General features: G+C 42.2%; 1 protein-coding gene across 1 annotated transcript in view; it reads left to right on the top strand.

Annotated features, from left to right (window-relative positions):
- Lactb2 (lactamase beta 2) overlaps positions 1 to 18744 on the top strand; it is a 33997-nt gene extending 15253 nt beyond the window's left edge. The window contains exons 4-7 of the mRNA XM_057790777.1: positions 5287 to 5465; positions 14198 to 14346; positions 17375 to 17456; positions 18287 to 18744. Coding sequence (XP_057646760.1) covers positions 5287 to 5465; positions 14198 to 14346; positions 17375 to 17456; positions 18287 to 18330 — 454 coding nt within the window. The 3' untranslated portion in view covers positions 18331 to 18744. The remainder of the gene's footprint in view (positions 1 to 5286; positions 5466 to 14197; positions 14347 to 17374; positions 17457 to 18286) is intronic.
- Positions 18745 to 19352: the final 608 nt, after the last annotated feature.

Below are 19352 nucleotides of genomic sequence, written 5' to 3'. Positions count from 1 at the left end.
GTGACTGAGTGGATGTGTGAGTGAGTGAGTGGGTGTGTGAGTGAGTGCGTGAGTAAGTGCGTGAGTGAGTGAGTGTGTGAGTGGGTGTGAGTGTGTGAGTGGGTGTGTGAGTGAGTGCGTGAGTGGGTGTGTGAGTGAGTGAATGAGTAAGTGCGTGAGTGGGTATGTGAGTAAGTGCGTGAGTGAGTGAGTGAATGAGTAAGTGCATGAGTGGGTGTGTGAGTGTGTGTGCGTGAGTGCGTGTGTGAGTGATTGGGTGAGTCAGTTTGTGAATGCAGATTAGATTCCAAGTTGAAATTGTTTCATTTTGTAGGTAAGGTTTTGTTTTGTTTTGGTTTGGTTTGGTTTTGGTTTTTCGAGACAGGGTTTCTCTATGGTTTTGGAGCCTGTCCTGGAACTAGCTCTTGTAGACCAGGCTGGCCTCGAACTCACAAAGATCCTCCTGCCTCTGCCTCCCGAGTACTGGGATTAAAGGCATGCGCCCCCACCACCCGGCTGTAGGTAAGGTTTTATTTTCTTCTACTTTCAATGCTGTATTTGATAAATACAGGCCCTTCTGAATCCTGAGATTTCTTGTTATCTGTTTTTTTCTGGGCATCGTAGGGGGGATTTCTTCTTATCCATCTTTTCCCGAGAGTCATAGTTTTGTGCTTTAGTGCATTTGTAGCTCTAGGTTCTGACAGGGAGAAAACTGCTCATGACCTGTTACTGCAGACAGACTTGAAGGGATCCATGGAGATAGATACAGGGACCCTTCCGGTGAGGCCGTGCTGTGGAGTAGAGCATTGGGCTCCACAGCTTAGTAAGCACAAGTAGGGAGTGAGCTAAGGGTTCTGGTATCCACAGGAGAACACTTCTCCTGATATGGCTTACTCAAATTAGCTTCCTCCAGGACAGCAAGGAAAACTCAGTGTCAGGCCAAGTCAGCATAGGAAAGCAGTGTCTACTCCATCTTCTACGGGCCTTTGGCTAGATTGGAAAATAGAATTGAGAAAGACAGAAAGACAGGGAAAAGTAGCTTTAATGTCTTTCTGAGGCACTGGGGTATTTAGAAATAAAGACCCAAATTAGCAGGGAACACGAGTTCTTTTTATGCTCTTTGATAGAGTAAATAGTCATAGAGAAGTGTGACCAGCCGAGAGGTGACCTAGGCTTAGGGAGCTGTGCAAGGCTTGTTTGCGCAGCTTCTTCTTCAGAAGTAAGGCTGTCTGTATCTGAGCATGAAGCTGGCGAAAGTCAAGAACAAAACTTAGTCAAAGTGGGAAGACATTGGGAGTTCAGAGAAACTCTCCTGTTTTCCTGTGTCTCTGATTCCCCTGCTTGGCCCACTCAGGATGCTGGAGGAGGCTGGTACAGCCCTGTCAATGGAAGATCCTGGAGGCTGCAGAGGTGGCTCAGTGGTTAAGAGCGCCAGCTACTCTTGCAGAGTACTCAGCCACCTGGTACTCAAGTTTAGGGGATTCTATGCTTTCCTGTGAACACTCTAGGAACTAAGCATCCATATGGTGTGCATATGGATATGAAAGCACAACACTCATATACATGAAATAAATACACTTTTTTTTTTTTTTTTTGGTTTTTTTGAGACAGGGTTTCTCTGTGGTTTTTTGGAGCCTGTCCTGGAACTAGCTCTTGTAGACCAGGCTGGTCTCGAACTCACAGAGATCCGCTTGCCTCATAAATACACTTTTTAAAAGAAAAAGAAAGAATTCATGGGAGCCTGACCAAAAGTTTTTACCAAAGGAAGAAATCTTTATACAATTCCAAATAGGAAATATGGCTTTTGATTCTAAGAGATTTTTCTTGAAGTTGGTCCTGATTGCATCCTCTCACCTGCTTCTTAGCTGATTTACTAGCACTCCAGGTCTTCTGTCAGAACTCCTGTGCGCATCTGCTCCATTCCCCCTCCTGATCGCCCTCACATTCCTTCTCCCTACACCTGGGAGGTTTCTGTCTTTGCTCTCTCACTCTCTTCATCTTGCTTTACAATCAGTGGGGTTTGTTTTCAAAGGTTTCTTCTTTGTAGTTTGTTGCCACTAGATTCCTTTGCTTTTTCTTAACCCATTGCATGCAGTGTGTTCTAATTATCTTAGTTACCCTCTCATATCTCCTGGTTTTATTTTTTGATGAAAACTGCAGAGCTAATTCTGAGCCCTGAGAATTGGGGATAGAGGGTTGGCAGCATGAGCCTCAAGGTGCGGTAATCTAGATGAAGTGCTTTGTTGGAAACCCATCTTTGACAGTGGAGCCGTTCCCGAGGTTGTAAATAACTTAGGAAAGGCTTTTTTGAGTTCTTCAGGAAGGGTGAAGACCTCACCGACAACACTATGTAAACTGATGTGGAAAGGGAATCTACCTGTGTTCAAGTAATCTTCATTTTCTTCACATACTATCTCTGCTTCCGTCTGTGCCTGTTTTACACTTCTGGAAGATCGAGTCCTTTCTGTTAACAGGCTTAGATCACATGTCCAACTGCTCAGAGTAAGAATGGAGCTTGAATAGCTGGAAAGTTTCTATTTGGGGGCTTTATTTGGGATTTTTAGTGTTGAGGATTAAACCCAGGGTCTCACATGGTCTACACCGAGCTATAGCCACAGCCCTGAATATTTGTTACGCAGGTTTTCAATCTTTTGTTTGTTTGTTTGCTTATTTTAACCTCCTTTCCCCTTCTGCCCCCACTTCTCCCAGATTCCTGATACCCCACATCTGTAACTTTCAGGGACTTCTCCCAGGTGATCTAGGCTGTTCTCATCTTTCTCTGTGTGTTTGGGTCTCACCTCTCATTTCAGCATCTGCAGCTCTGGAATTGTGGTCTTCCCGCCCATTCTTTCCCTTCCTGGGAGGCTGTGCCATTACAAAAACAAAAACAGAAAAAAAAAGAAAAAGAAAAAACCTTTCCTTTGGGGTTTCAGAAGGAAAACAGATGTAGATGTACACTCTGCTGTCTTTAATCAAAACCCAACATTGAGTCCCTAAGTTTTAAATATAAATGTGCAGTTATATTTTCCCTACCACCTAAATCGTTCATTATTGGAAGTTTTACTTAAAATATTCCAAGAGCATAAAAATCAATCTCTAAATCAGACAGAACGGTAAGGTTTCTGAAGCTAAGTAAAATTAAGTTTGAACTACATTCTTCCACTATGTATTGCTATCTTCCGTGTCACTATCTAGAAGGGAGAGGGAGTGGAACCATCCCAGGGCAGTGTACGGGGTAAATGTGCAGTCCTCACAAGCCCCTGAAGTCAGTGCCTGAGACTTGGAAAGCTATGGGCCAAGATCAGGTGCCACTAAGAGCTGAGTGCCGGGACTAGAGGGAGCCCTGCCTGTCAGGAGACTGAAGGGTGAACAAGCAAGGCAAGGTGTAGCCTATAAAATGCAAATGTAGTTCAAGGTACATAAGTAAGACAGGGAAGCCACCAGTCCCAAGGACAAAATCTTTATGTGCTGAAGTCAAGAGGTGCTTTGCAGAACAAACTAGTTAGACTTCTTGTTTACTGTTCGTATAGATATAAAACCTATGTGAATATGAATAAAGCTCTTGAACTGTTTCTCATGACTTAAGGGTATCATAAAGGGTTTTTGTTTGCAATATCAGTTATAGACAATAATGGATTTCATGATAACATTTTCGTTTATGTATATAATGCATTTCCTACTTACTCCTTTACTATCCTGTGTCCTCTCTCACTCCCTTCCCACCCTGCTGACTCCTTTCTTCCTCCCAACTAGTCCCCCTTCCACTTCCACATCATTTATTTCTCTCACTCTGTGTGTGTGTGTGTGTGTGCATATGAGTGTGCATGCATTTCTACCAATGAATTTGATTAGGATTACTTACAAGGGCATAGATGAAGGGTTATTTAGAGCTTGGGCAATCAAACCAGTGGCTGCACTACCAAAGAAAAGCACACATCAACTTCTACATACCCATAATTAGGATTATTTAATGGGTTCTCATGTGATTCTAAAGGCTTCTGTATCCTTGTTTCTGTATCACATTGTTTTAAATATTTTTATTGTTTACAAACACTCTTGATATTAATAGGCACCTCACCTTTATTTATTTAGGCTTTTTTAATCAGTTTGAGTGTTTTGCACTATATATTTATATATGTGTGTGTGTGTGTGTGTGTGTGTGTGCTGCAGAGGTCAGAAGAGACTGTTAGATTTCCATGGAATGAGAGTTAGAGATGGTTATGAGCCACCATGTGGGTACTGGGGACTAAACTTGGGTTCTCTACAAGAGCAACAGGCACTCTAACTGCTAAGTCATCTCTCCAGCCTCTACACTTACATAAAAAGTAAGTGGAAATATGTTGGCTGAGGTTTCTGTCTCACCCAATCCCACAGCCGTTCCATCCCAAAGAAACACATTGAGGTCTACATTAGTCATAAACTGGTTGGCCTATTAGCTCAGGCTTCTTATTAACTCTTTCTTATATCTTAAATTAGCCCATGATTCTTGTCTGTGTTAGCTATGTGGCTTGGTACCTTTATCAGTGAAGCATTCTCATCTTGTTTCCTCTGCCTCTGGGTGATGACTGCAGACTGACTTTTTCTCTTCCCAGAATTCTCCTGTTCTCATTGCCCTGGCTTTACTTCCTGCCTGGTCACCTTGCCTATACTATACCCTGCCTGACTAGTAGTCAATCCGTAGTTTATTAAAATACAAGTAAAAAATCTTTGCAGGGTACCAGACCATTGTTCCACAGCAGAAACAAATACATTTAAGGATGTTTCTCTTAAATTTTATATAAGTACTAGTAGAGTACATTTTATTTTTGAAACTTATAGAATTGTGCCAAGTATTTATATAGAGCACTTGGGTATTTGCCTATGAAAAGTATTTAATAGCATAGAAAATATAATGAAGTAATAAAAACTTCCAAAGTTAGTTTTGTTTTTAATTATTAATGAAAGAAATTGAAAAGCTATGTTCTTACTAAAAGTACTATTTTTCAATAATCTTAATTTTAACTTTTCTATATTTTCATTCATGTATTTCAAATTTGTTCTTATCTTTTTATTTATAAGATAAGAAAATATGCTATTAAATTCGTACTTCTGAATAAGAAATGTGATCTAGTAATAGGGGATATTTGTCTGTGCTCAACTTTCCATGAGGAACCCCTGAAAAAACTGGGATAATGAGATTTTTGACTCGTTGGTAGCATGTTAATGTCTTGTCTAAAGATGATATAATTATTTACTTTGCAACATTTTCCCCAAGCCTAAGAATTCATACTTACTGTTTTGTGATTCATAACTTCTGTTTTTGACTAGGGTTATACACACACCTGGCCACACTGATGACCACATGGCTCTATTCCTGGAAGAGGAAAATGCCATATTTTCTGGGGATTGTATCCTAGGAGAAGGAACAACAATATTTGAAGACCTCTATGATTATATGAACTCCCTGAAGAACTTATTAAAAATCAAAGCTGATATTATATACCCAGGTGAGTAGTGTTTTTAATCTAGCAAGCCATCTTTTCACGTGATAAAGAATGTTCATTTGGCTTATCTCTGAGTTGACATATATATAGGCAGCTTGAAGTTTTTGTATTAACATATACTAAGTGTTCAAGTACTTGGTTTCAGGATGGCATTTTCATGCTTCTGTTATAAAATGTGCCTTCATCATATTTACCTTCATTTCCCTCTTTTACTCCCTTTTCCCACCATTCCTCTCCTGCAACTTTCATTTTTTGAAGATTTTATTTTTAATAATGTATACGTGTCCGAGTGTGGATTTGCACATCTTAGTGCGGTGTCTGTGGAGGTCAAAAGAGGGTCCCCTGGTGCTGGCAGGTGTGAGCTTCCCGACTGGAGTTCAGAAAACTGGACCCAGGTCTTCTGTAATGGTAGTGCATGCTCTTCCCTTGGAGCCAGCTCTCCAGCCACCTCATTCCTTTTCTTTTTTTGTTTTTAATCTTGACTACAGTTTCTTCTCCCTCCTCTCTTCCCAGTCCCTCTTCCAACCTCACTTCCTCCCACCCACCCCCCAGCCTCTCCTCCTGTTTCTCTCCAGAAATATCCATGGATATCAACCAAACATGGCATATCAAGTTGCCGTAAGACTAGACATCTCTCCTCATATTAAGGCTGGATGAGGCAACCCAGTGTGAGGGAAAGGGTCCCAAATGAGGGTAAAAAGAGTCATAGGCAGCCCTGTTCCCACTGTTTGGAGTCCTACAAGAAGACCAAGCTACACAACAGTAACATATATACATAGGGCCTAGGTCAGTCCCATGCCAGCGCCCTGGTTGTTACGTCAGTCCCTGTGAGCCCTATGAGCTCAGGTTCATTGATTCTGTGAGTTTTCTTGAGATGTCCTTACCCCCTCTTCCTCAGGATTCCCCAAGCTCCACCTAATGTTTGGCTGTAGATCTGCATCTGTTTCCATCAGTTACTGGATAACGGCTCTGATGACAGTTGGGCTAGGCACCAGTCTATGAGTAGGGCAGAATATCATTAGGAATCATTTTACTCGCCTTTTCTTTTTTCCAGTCGTGTTTGGTTTAATCTAGATGCTACATATAAGTGAGACACGTGATACTTGACTTTCTGAGGTTGACATAATGATCCATCCATTTTCCAGCAAATATGATTTCATTCTTGTGGAATAATAATATTCTATTATATATAGATACTTTTTTCATTTCCTTTCCTCCATCAACAGGCACTTGTGCTGATTTCAGAACTTGCTGTTGCAATTAGTACCCAGATAAGTGGGCATTTAGGTATGCCTGCTGCATGTGACTGTTCATCTCTTTGGGTAGATACACTGTCATGGTACATCATGTGATGGTGCTCTTTGTAACTTGGTTGGTTGTCTGTTTGGTTTGGTAGTTCTGACAGTATTGAGGGTGGAACCCAGGGCCTTGGACATGATAAGCAAATACACTGCCTCAGAGCTATATTCCAGCTCTGGTTTTTCATTTTCTGAGGAACTACATGCTTATTTCTATATTGACCATACCAGTTTACAGTTCCCTCAGCAGTGTTTAATGGTCCCCTTCCCCCATCCTTGCTAGCATTTCTTGTTTTTTCTCTTCTGGTAGCCATCCTGGCTACCAAGGAAGTAGAATCTCAGTGTAGTCTGGATTTGCATTCCTCTGGTGGCTGGTGATATTAAATATTCTTTTCATGTATTTATTATCTGTTTGTACTTCTTCAAATTTGCTTCTTTGAGGCACTTTTGGATATGGTGTATGCTGCAACGCTAGTTCTTGAGGTAAGAGGATTACTATAAATTCAAGGCCATCTTCAGTCACAGATACTAAGTCAGAATAACATAAGATCCTGTCTATTCCCACTTACTGTCCCACTTACTGTCTGGACCATTTGTCCTTTTGGTGTTTGGTTATGTCTTCGTGTGTGTGTGTGGTGTGTGTGTGAGAGAGAGAGAGGGAGAGAGAGAGAGAGAGAGAGAGAGAGAGAGAGAGAGAGAGAGAGAGAGAGAGAGAGAGAAAGAGAGAGAGAGAAATTGATTGAGAAGTTGGTGGCTGGCAAAGATTCCTCCTGGTCTGTAGGCTGTCTGTTCATCATCCTGATTTTTTCCTTATTGGCACAGAGCTTTCTAATCTCCCCTCTTCATGAGACCATTGCTTGAGCTGCAGAGCCCTTTCCAGACGCCCCTCTCCATGCCTTCCTTTGGAAGTGTTTGCCACATGTTCCGCTCTAGTAGTTTCAAAGGTTTGTGTCTTACAATGAGACCCTTGATCTATTTTGAATTTCTGGTTTCCAAGATAAGAGACGGGGATTTTGTTTCATTCCTCATCATGTGTGTCAGTTTCCCTCACTGTTTGCTGCAAGACTGTATTTCTACCATTGTGTTTTGGTTCCTTAGTCAAGAATCAGGTAGCATAGCTGAGTGGGGGTTACTCTGGGGTATTTCACCAGTCTGTGTACCAGTTTTGATGCCAGAAGCATACTGTTTTTGCTATGATAACTCTGTATAATTTGAAATCAGATATCATGATACCATCAGCATTGCTTGGGTTTGCTTTGGCTATCTGTGGTCTTATGTCAATAAATTTGATAACTCTTCTTTCTGGTTGTATGAAGGATGTTACCAGAATTTTGATGGCAATTTGCATGGAATCTCTTTATCAGTTTGGGTAATAAGGCTCTTTTCACAATATTTATTCTGCCAGTCCACGTATTTGTGTCTCCCTCTGGTTATTTCTACAGTGCAGCTATGACTTGAAAAGGCCCTTTCCTAGTGACTGACTTCTGCTACCTAGCCCACCTCCGAGAGATCCCACACAGGCCAAAAAAAAAGCAGCACTAGCTGGCTAGGTGCACAGGAAACAAGTTTATGGGAGTTCACACTCAGACCACACAGTATTTCTTTCTCTTTGCTATTGACTCAGCTAAGAATTCAAACATCATATTGAATTAGAATGAAGACAGTGCACATCTGTAGCACAATAATAAAAGCCTGGAGTCAGATGTTGGGGTTCAAGCTGAAGATCAGTGAAGTAAAGCAGCCAGCCACTAGAGTTCTTACCTCTACCATGGCTGTGAGAGCCTGTCCTCAGTGTGACGGCAGACTGACCGCAGACTGAGACCCTGAGTCCTGTCTCCTCCCATTTTATATTCCCCTCTAGTGCTGGGATTAAAGGCGTGCACCACCATCTCTTGGCCTCTATGGCTAACTAGTGTGGTTGCTGGGATTAAAGGTGTGTGCCAGCACTGCCTGGCCTCGATGGCGGACTAGTGTGACTAGCTTTGTACTCTGATCTTCAGGCAAGCTTTATTTATTAAAACACAAATAAAATATGACTATAGACACCCTTGTCCTGTTCTTGAATTTAGAGGAAATGCTTTGTTTTTCTCCAGTCTGTACATTAGCCACTAAGCTTTCCATACATAGCCCTTATTGCGCTCAAGTCTGGCGCTCCTGGTCTGTGCTCTTCAGGGCTGTTAGCACAGAGGGAAGCTGAGTTTTGTCAGCCTTCTCTGCTTCAGATGATATGGGCATTTGATTTTTGTCTTTGATTCCATTTCTGTACTGTGTTGTGTTTGCTACTTGTATGTTTTGAACCACTCTAGAATTAAATCAATTTGGTCATGATAATATCGTATTTTATGGTGTTATTTAATATAGTTTGCTAGGGTTTCATTTTGTTTTAGGATTTGTGTTCATTAAGGACATTGGCCTTTTCCCCTTTGTTGTTGGATCATTGCCCAGCAGCATTAGCAGCAAGGTAGCCCTGGGTTATTGTCCTGGGTCTGGAAGGATTACTTCCTCTTGTGTCTCTTTATCTCTTTATCACAATATGGAACAGTTTGAGGATTGTCTTAGTTAGACCATGGCAACTCTTCTAAAGGAAATAGTTAACTGAAGGAGTTTGCTTACAGTTTCAAAGGTTCAGTCCATTATCATCATGGAGGGGAGCATGGTGGCATGCAGGCAGATGTGGTACTGTGGTAGCTGAGAGTTTGACATCTTGCAGGCAACAGGAAGTTGACTGAGACAACAGGATATCAGGGCGATATCCTGAGCATAGGGAACCTCAAAGCCTGCCCCCCACAGTGACACATTTCCTCCAACAAGGCCATGCCCACTCCAACAAAAACATACCTCTTGATAGAACTGCTCCCTGGAGACTATAGGAACCAGTTACATGCAGACTACCACAAGGACCGCTCGTGCTAGTTTTCATTAAAGGGCCGGTGCTCTTCTGTAGTGAATTCTTCACACCCTGGCTTTTCTTCCTCGAGGGCCTGCAACGTGACTTCAACTTTATTTCCCACTACACATCTGTTTGGTTGTTTCTGTCCTCTTGTTTCAACTTTGGGATATCATATGTGGCTAGAAATTGATTCATTTATTTTTGATGATCCAATTTATTAGACTAATTTACAGATTAATGTACTGTGATCTGCTGTTCAGTAGGCGCCTACAGTGTGTCCTTTCTTATCTTCAATTTCATCTAACTCTTATCTCCTCCTTTAGCTTAGTTTGGTTAAGGATTTGAGAATCTTGCCCATTTTTTTTTAAAAAAAAAAAAAGCAGCTCTCTTGTTGGTCCTTTGTATTCTTTCAGTCACCATTTATATTCACTACTTTCTCCTCTGGGCTGTTATTATTTCTATTTATTAATCTTGGGTTTGACTTTTCTTATTTCAAGACATCAAGGTGCTTAGTTTGGTTACTTGTTCTATATCTCTGGTTTTTGATGTTTATTTACATGTGTGTATATGTGTATGTGTGCACATATGTGCATATATAGCACACATGTGGATGTCAGAGGACAACTTTAAGGAGCTGGTTCTCTCCTTCCACCATGTGGGTCCTAGGTGTCAAGCTCTGGTCAGCAGACTCAGCGGCAAGGGCTTTTACCCACTGAGCCATCCGACTGGCTCCTCTCCGATTTCTTAATGTGGAGCTTGCATGGCTTGTGTGGCTTCTTGTGAGATGCAGATTAATTTAGTTTGCACTCGAAATGGGAAGTTTTTAAAGGGTAACTTCACTGAGTGTATAATAGGCTTGGTTGACAGTTACTTAGTCTCGGGGCTTGAAATGCGTCAGTCTGTGCTTCCCAGGCCTTAGGGTTTCTGCTGACTTGTCTGCTTTTATTCTAAAAGGTTTTCCTTTGTAACTTGACATACCCTGTGCAGCATCAGCATTCTTTAATTGTTCTGTACTCTGGGCATTCTCACTACACTGTGACGGAAAGGCTGCTTTCTGGTCATGTTTGTTGAGGGATTCTAAATGCCTCCTGAATTTGAAGGATCATTTCTTCCCCTCCTTTTAAGGATTAATCTGCTATAACAGTACTGAATACGTTTTCTGAGTCTCTTGTCAGTAACTTAGTTTCTTTTTCAACACTACACATTTCATAGGCTTGGTCTCTCCATCTGTTCCAGAGGTCCTGAGTGTTGTGGCCATGGTTGCTGTCATTTCCTTTTTAGTCTTATTGATATTTGAACGTAATAATGTCTTAATGTTGTCAATTTTTGGTGCTCTTTCTTCTCGCTAGTACTGGGTCTTCCTTCACATTAGAGCCTCCTTCTTATGTCCAGGAGTCACTGCAGCCCCAGCTTTTATGGCCTTTGAAGCTAGGCGAGTTCTCACCTGCTCCAGAGGTTCACCAGTTTTTGCACCAGGAGGTGGCAAATTTCTAAGCCAAGGTGGTATCCATACATGTGTCAGTTTCTCAGTGGACATGAAAAACTGAAGAAACTCAGCAGTCTGACCACTAGTCTCAGCTCCTCCAGGCACTGCCAAGTGCTGAAGCACCCCGCAGGAGGGAGGCCAGCAGGCAAGGCTACTGCTCTCCCATCCCTGGCCTCAAAGCTCTCAGTCCCTCACTGACACATACAGAAAGGCAGCTCCCAAGGCCAAGCACTCAGCTCTCCATCAGCAGTACGGTACGTTCCTGACCACACAGAGCAGGGCCACCAGTCACAATCCCACAGCCCACGCTGCTCCTGCTTCCTGGGCTTCTCGGCAAATTCCCATTTAGCCCTCCTCTGTCTGCATCACCGCTTCCTGCGGCCTCTTCCATGCAGACAGACAGCGGCAGCCTGCCTCCCGTCTCCCTCCCTTGTGATCACTCTTTGATCCAGGTCCCGCAGTGGGCCTAGCTCTCCAAGGTGTGGGAACAAAGTAATAGGTTGCTGCTTTGCAGTTGGTCTGCTACACAGGAGTCTCTGTCACACTGAACCCCCCACTGGATTTAAAGCCTTTAGAAATTGCGGATTTCTCCAACAGCTGGACAGTCTGTTGACATCAGGCCTGCCTCCCTTCCCTTGGGATTGCAGTTCAGCTTCTCTGCTCAGGAGCTGGGGGTGGAGCTGAAGATGGTTTCCACACCTTTGTGTTTCTGCCTGCCTCTTCAATGTCCCTGTACCTCTCTCCTGATTCCCAGTGCTCTTCCCTTCCTCCGCCTCAGTTTAGTGGGCTCCTCGTCACCCTGACTCTTGTCCATGGAGTTAAACAGAGGAAGCTCCCAGTCACCATCTCACCTGAGAAGCCCTACCCTACTTCTTTAAATTACACGCTGGTTATTTCCTGGCTGAGAACCATGTCCATTTTCTGTAAGTTTTCTTCAGCTTCCACACAGCTAAACCGTTGAAACAAAACAAGCTTACAAGGGAATAGGAAAATGCTTTAGTCCCTGTTGTTTTTAACTGACTTCTCTCATCAACCACAGTTTAGCTGTGAAATTTTGGGTAACACTTGCCCTCTGTACTTTAACTCACAATGTTGACATGACAGGTTTCCATAGCAACTATAAAATGGTAAATTTCCACTCTCCAGAAGAAGAGCCCTGTTATATGTCAAATAGCACTGCACTGCTTCAATATGAATGTTCTCTCCATCGTAGATGCTAAGAAAAGCCCAGCAAGAGTCCCAGAAGGGAAAGGGGGATTGGTTCATTTTCTAACTTGCTCCTAACAACAGCCATGGAAAGAGCTGTCAGGACACTTGCATTTTCTCTTGAGTTCTGGGTGCCTAGGAAATAGTAAATGCACCGTATAGCTGGGCATGTGTGTTATCATGGCATGAGAGGAGTAGGCACCGACGGCTGCATGAAAGGCAGAAGGAGTAGCTGCTCAATGCACTCCCAAGCCAGGCCAATGAGAGGCTGCCTACAAAGGTTCCCAGAGTGTTTGGATCCAGTGGACATCTTGTATTAGTAACAGGGAAGTTGTTCTTATGTAAACTATACTCAATCAGCATAGCTACCATACAGTTAAGACTGCTTCCCTGCAGGTATCATCAGGGGGCCTCTATAGCTATGTGCTCACTGAAGCCCTGTGAAGTAGGTGCTGGTAAGTGCACAGCTAAAGAAACAGGCTCAAAGAGAAAGCTTCCTCCAGGCTAAGAAGGAAACAGCCGGTACAAACCCAAGTCCAGCACTCTTTGTGTGGTTCTCGGTTAGCCTGTTTTGTTTGGTTGGTTTTGGGGTTTTTTGGGTTTTTTGTTTTGTTCTCGAAGATTTAAAATATCTCTTTTGTGGACTTCTGTACCATTCTGGACTGTTTAAAGCGCAGGTGGATTTCAGTGTAACTGCATCTGGGTTGTTACAGGTTCTGAACTTGTAACATTTGCTCTATTTTCCTTCTACCCTGGGTCTTGGACACTTTTGTATTCTCCCTTTTCAGGCTTTTGTTCATAAGCTTACTACAGTGGTTAGGACAGCACCCACAGTGCTCAAAAACTGCCTAGTAGGAATCTCAGCTCCACCCCTTCTTAGCTATACAGCTGCAGGCAGGTTCTGTACCTTCCTGTGGATAGTAATAATACCTGCCTCACGGATCCTTAAAAGTACACAATACTTCAAGTATGTGGGATAATACTGTGTACCCAGTAAACACTACATATCACCTACCATTATTGTGATTACTGATATAATGCATATACTATTGCTAAAATAGATCTTATATTTTAAGGTCCATAATAACATTATATATTTTTATTTGACATAATTCTCTAAAGGTTTTTGGCATTATGCACATTTTTTATAGTTGCCATCAAAGCTTTAGTTTTCCCCAAGCAGTCTATAATGTAGTGCTTTTTATTAGCATATATTAGTTATACATAATAATCAGTTTCATTATGACATTTTCATAAGTTTATATAATGTACTCCGAGAGGCTCCCATGTAGAAGGCTCACATGCACTTGTAACAGCAGCTCCAGAGGAGTCAGTGACTCCACAAGCACCCATATACTCATACACACACCCACACAGGCATGCACATACACATAAATAGTAGAACATACCTTTAAAAATATATTTTGATTATATTTACCTCCTAATACATTTCTTGTTCCCCACCCATTCCCACTGACCCCTTCCCCTGCCCAAAGCCCTCCCCACTCTGCTTTCAAGCCTTTGTTTGGTGATCCAATGAGCTCAATTAGGGTTGCTTACAGGAGCTTGGGGGAAGTTGTTTACAGGAGGGGCATAGGCAGTTCACCAGTGGCTACACGACTGAATAGGTAGGCGAGTCTCATGAAACCTCCCACCACAGAATGTTCTTGACAGCCCCTTCTGAAGGGCCTGTGCCGTAGCTTTCCAAGCAATGAGTATTTATGTACTTAATGCTTTTCAGTGCTGCATATGAATTATTCTCAAATAGAGTGAATTATTCTCAAATAAAGTGAATTAGCTTTGTACTTAGTGTTTTTATTTGGTTACAGAAACTTGTGTAATTCTTTTAATTCAGGACATGGCCCAGTAATCCACAATGCTGAAGCTAAAATTCTGGAATATATTTCTCACAGAAATAAGCGAGAAGAACAAGTTCTTACATTAATCCGTGATAACTTTGAAAAATCATTTACAGTGACTGAACTTATGAAAATGGTTTACAAGGTAACTTTCTTTCATCTTATCTGTACATGACTACCGTTTACTAGGGTATTATTTAGTAAGCTATGTGGTAAACTTAATATGTCCCAGGTGAAAACAAGTCTTTTGACTATGCAAGTAATGCTAATTGTCTTGACTTGAAACCAGTAGTTTAAGAAAGAAAAAGGTCCATAGATAACAAGAATCTCATCCTGAGCCATCACTAAACCCTACTTACCTGACTCAGCAGGAGAAACTGCTCTTGAGTTTTGTAATGACACACACTGTTCTAGCCACCTTGGCTATCTGGTGTCCAAGCCTTCAGTAAATGACACAGAGTGATCTTCTAAGCAGAAACAAAATAAAAAAAAAAAAACAAAAAAAACCCGAGGATGATGGCGGTGGGAAGTTGTAGGCGAATGATGGTGATGGAAAATGTGCATCAGAATCATGAATAGAATACTTTCTGTGGGGAAGAACTCCACAGCAGTGGTGGCCTCTAGTTGCATCCCTGGAGCACTGTGTGGTAGTCAGGCCATGCTGCTCAGTGTCCTTACAAGTTTAGCATCTGCTGTGCAGGCAGTGGAGCTTAGTGACTCAGTGTCCAGTCCTGTATGGTGGACACAGTGGCACATACATATAGTCTTGGTCCTCGGGAAGCCGAGATGGAGCTATTGAGGCTAGCCTGGGGTACATAGTGTTGAGTTTATACGGTGCCTGGAGATGGTGGCAGCAAGAGTAAAGGGCTTTAGCATACCGTAGACTTATGTCAAGCTGTGACATCGTACTCAGTGTGCCCCATTCCAGAGACAATGATGAACAGATGAAAAGCTACCTGTGGCTGGGCTGTAGCTCAAGAGCAGAGCGTTAGCCCAGCATTTTCAAAGCCCTGGTTCAGGATGCCCAGCACTATCTGGAAAAAAAAAGCATTGGGAACATGAATACCGTAGGCCAGAGTAGAGCAGAGAAGAAATCATTCTAGGTAGTGAGAGCATGTTCAGACACTAGAGCAATGGTAAGCCGCTGTGTTGGCAAATCCAAGAAGACATGTCCCAGGAGCACAGACTGCAGATGTGGACAGACAGAAGAGCATCCCAGAAGGTGAAGTAGGAAGAGTAGATGAGATCAGATCACAAGAAGACTTCACTGCCAGCTAAGAGTGCTAGTGGTGCCCAATAATCTGGGAATGACCACTTTCAGATCCTGCGTGGATAACTTACGTGTTGAGATCTAGAAAACCACACTGGTGGAGGGTCGGTTGATGGCGCTGGTGCTGAAAGGAGAACAGGAGCTGAAAATTCAGATTCGGAGTCACCAGTGTTTATTATCTCTGTGTGTGTTCACTGAGTGAAAAATGAAAAGGGAAACTGAGTATGGGGTCCCACACCTGTAATCCCAGAACTCGGAAGGCTGAGTGAGTTTGAGGCCAGCCTTGCAGACAGTGAGAAGCCAGATTGAACTGTCTCAAAAGAGAGAGAGAGGCTGGGGAGATGGCTCAGCGGTTAAGAGCAATGCCTGCTCTTCCAAAGGTTCTGAGTTCAATTCCCAGCAACTACGTGGTGGCTCACAACCATCTGTAATGAGGTCTGGTGCCCTCTTCTGGCCTGCAGACATACACACAGTCAGAATACTGTATACATAATAAATAAATACATAAATAAATAAGAAAAAAAGTCTGCTACATATGTTTCAAAAGAGAGAGAGCCAATGATACAACCCTTTGTAAACACCGGGGTTTCTTTGCAAACATCAATGTTTAAGGTAAATCTAGGGGGAAATATGCAAGAGGACTATAAATGCTAAGTGAAATGAGATAAAATGCAGAAAAAGCTGTCTTCAAAAAAGAGAAACAAGCCAGTACAGTGAGGGTATAGTGAGTGAGACAAAGCCATTGAATTTTGACCGAGATAATCTGATAGTCTTGTCAAATAAGATGAGGGAGCTGAGAAGCAGCATTCTGGTTCCATCCCATCGCTGTGGCGAGTCACTCTGACACAGCCGCTTATGAAGAGGAGGATTTATGTGCTGTATCCTTGCAGGTCACAGCCCATCACTCAGGGGAGTCAGAGCGAGAAATCAAGGTGGGAACCGTGGAGGAAGTGCTTTAGCAAATGTTTTTGTTTTATGTAACCCAGGCCCCACCTGCCTAGGGATGGGACTGCCCACAGAAGGCTGGACCCTTCCAGGTCAATTGATAATCAAGACAGGCCCCCACAGACACACCTATGGGACAATCTGATCTAGGCAATTCCTCACCTGAGGCTCTCTGGTCAGATGTCTGTGGGCTGTGTTGAGATAACAATTAAAGCTAATTAGGACACAGAGATAGTAAGAGAAAATTGACTTCATAATTGCAATTCTTATTTAAAGAATAAAGTACATTTTCTCTTTATTCAAATGGCATGTCAACATTACATTATTATTTTAGCAAGAGTAACAGGAAACCGTGAGTCATAAGGTACAAAGATATTATCATAATACCGAAAAAAGTATAAAGCAGATTCAAAACTATTTGAATACTAAGAATAATTCTGATACTTATAAATATCATTTATAAATATTAATGAGTTTCTACTGTGTGTCAGTATGCTACACACTAGGAATTCGGTAGTGAACAAAATAAGGCACTGCTATTGTTTTTATGGCATTTAATCTCTTTTATCTGTAGAAATATAAAAGGATGGTCTGAAGCAAGAACATTTGCAAGATAGAACTGGTTTAGGTTGGTATGTTTTTTTTTTTTATCTGGTTTTGCTTTTTTGAGGCAGGATCTCAGGTGCTGGCTTCACAAAGTAGCCAAGTATGACCTTGAACCTTTGGCTACCCTGCCCCTACCTCTGAGTGCAGAGGTCACCTTTTTAGGTGGTGCTGGGACTGGAGCTGGGTTTTGAGCCTGGTAGGAAAGCTCAGCCAAGCCACATCCCTGACCTCGGTTAGCACTAAAGTGTGCTCAGGTTAAACTTCCTTTACTGTTGTGTGTGTGTTGTTTAAAGATTCCAGAAAGCTAAGTGTCCAGAAATGAGACTCGCATTCATTCCTGTTTTCTTTTCAGAATGTTCCAGAGAATTTACAGAAGATGGCAGAGCATAATCTCCTGCTTCATCTGAAGAAACTCGAGAAAGAAGGGAAAATATGTATGTATGTTTCTGAGTGCTAACGCATTTACTACTGGCAAGCAGACGTTTCTGCAGGTGCACGAGTTCCATCTTAAAACAGCAGACCCTGAGTCCTCCCATAGTGTCCGAGTCCTCCCATAGTGTCCCTGAGTCCTCCCATAGTGTCCCTGAGTCCTCCCCTAAGTGTCCCTGAGTCCTCCCGTAAGTGACCCTGAGTCCTCCCGTAAGTGCCCCTGAGTCCTCCCCTAAGTGTCCCTGAGTCCTCCCCTAAGTGTCCCTGAGTCTTCCCATAAGTGCCCCTGAGTCCTCCCCTAAGTGTCCCTGAGTCCTCCCCTAAGTGTCCCTGAGTCCTCCCATAGTGACCCTGAGTCCTCCCGTAAGTGTCCCTGAGTCCTCCCATAGTGTCCCTGAGTCCTCCCGTAAGTGTCACATTCAGGGGAGAGGACTGGAGAGGATCCAGACCCTCCTGCCCTCACGGCATCACGGCTGTGCACCAGGAGGATGGCCTCTTACAGTGACATGTGGGACACCTGAAAACAGACGCAGGTCTTAAGTGTTAGTAAGAATAGTGACATCAGAGATAGTAACGTGTCCTATAATTATTTCCTTATGGTAATTAATTTGTCAAATCAAGCATTCGTATAAATGTTTAGTCCTTAAAATTGAGAAGTTTGCCCAAGCTGGAATGTTGTGTGAAAGCCTTAGCCATGCTTACATACAAGGAGAAACTCATATGATAGTCATCAACAAAATTCCATTAAAGAATGTGTATATCTTATTACAAAATAATTGAAAGCCCAGTTGGACATACTTAGCTTTTGTTTTTCTTTCCGATTTTCTTTCTGCAGTTCACATCACAGAGCCTGACAAGAAGTGGAGAGCTGTCCTTTAGTGTCAGGCGCTGAAGCTGGCTTGCTTGCTGGTAGAGGGTGGTATGTTCTTTTAGCTGTAGATTATTCATAGAGAATATCGAATGTGGGACTTTAAATAACCCTCGATATCTTTCTAAAGTATGTAAATTATATTGTACATCTGTAGGGCAGGTTATTGATGTAACCTTGGCCTTGGAACATTTTTCTGAATCTAGCACTTTGTCAATTTCCTATGGATTAAGTAAAATGGTTACTTAAGAATAATAAAATTTGCACAGTTCAAAGCAGTTACTACTTGAGTTTGGCTATGTATTAGCATTTGTCAGCAGCACAGATGTCTGCATACTCCTTTTCTTCAACCCTGTCTATACCTTTTACATACCAAGTTTCTTTCATGTTTTTATCAATTAGATCATCTTGGCATTGATTCTACATCTCTATGTTATGCTTGTTTTCTTACGATGGCATCCATTAATGATTCATAAGTTTGTCATTGAAAAAATATTAAATATACCAACTTGAAATACTATGTGATTAATAATTATTTTTAAAAATGTATTTATTTTTATTTTATGCGGATAGATATTTTGCCTGCGTGGGTGTCAGTGTGTTACATGCATACAGTGTGCACAGAGGCCAGAAGAGGGCATTGGAGCCCCTGGAACTGAAGTTCCAGATGTTGTTAGCCACCATGAGGGTGCTGGGAACCACACTGCATTCCTCTGCAAGACTAGCCAGTGCTCTGAAATGCTGAGCCATCTCTCCAGACCCTGAATATTTATTTTTGTAATTCATTGCTACAACCAACATGCTTTGCATGTTTAGATTTTAGTACAGAAATACTCATCAGTTTATATATAAGTTATATATCAAAATATTTTCTTTTCATTAGAAGAATTAAGGTAGGCCATTTAAAATATCAATAACATTCTTAAGTAATGGCTAGATTAGCAGTGGTGTGTAGTAATTTCCTACAAATTGAAACATTCCGTTCTGGGGGAGGTTCCTAAGACTCAGGAACCTTAAATTTACAGGGCTCAGG

The sequence above is a fragment of the Chionomys nivalis genome, chromosome 16 (assembly GCF_950005125.1).
Source record: "Chionomys nivalis chromosome 16, mChiNiv1.1, whole genome shotgun sequence".
Classification (NCBI taxonomy): Eukaryota; Metazoa; Chordata; class Mammalia; order Rodentia; family Cricetidae; genus Chionomys; species Chionomys nivalis.
This window is presented reverse-complemented; position numbering and strand designations above follow the sequence as displayed.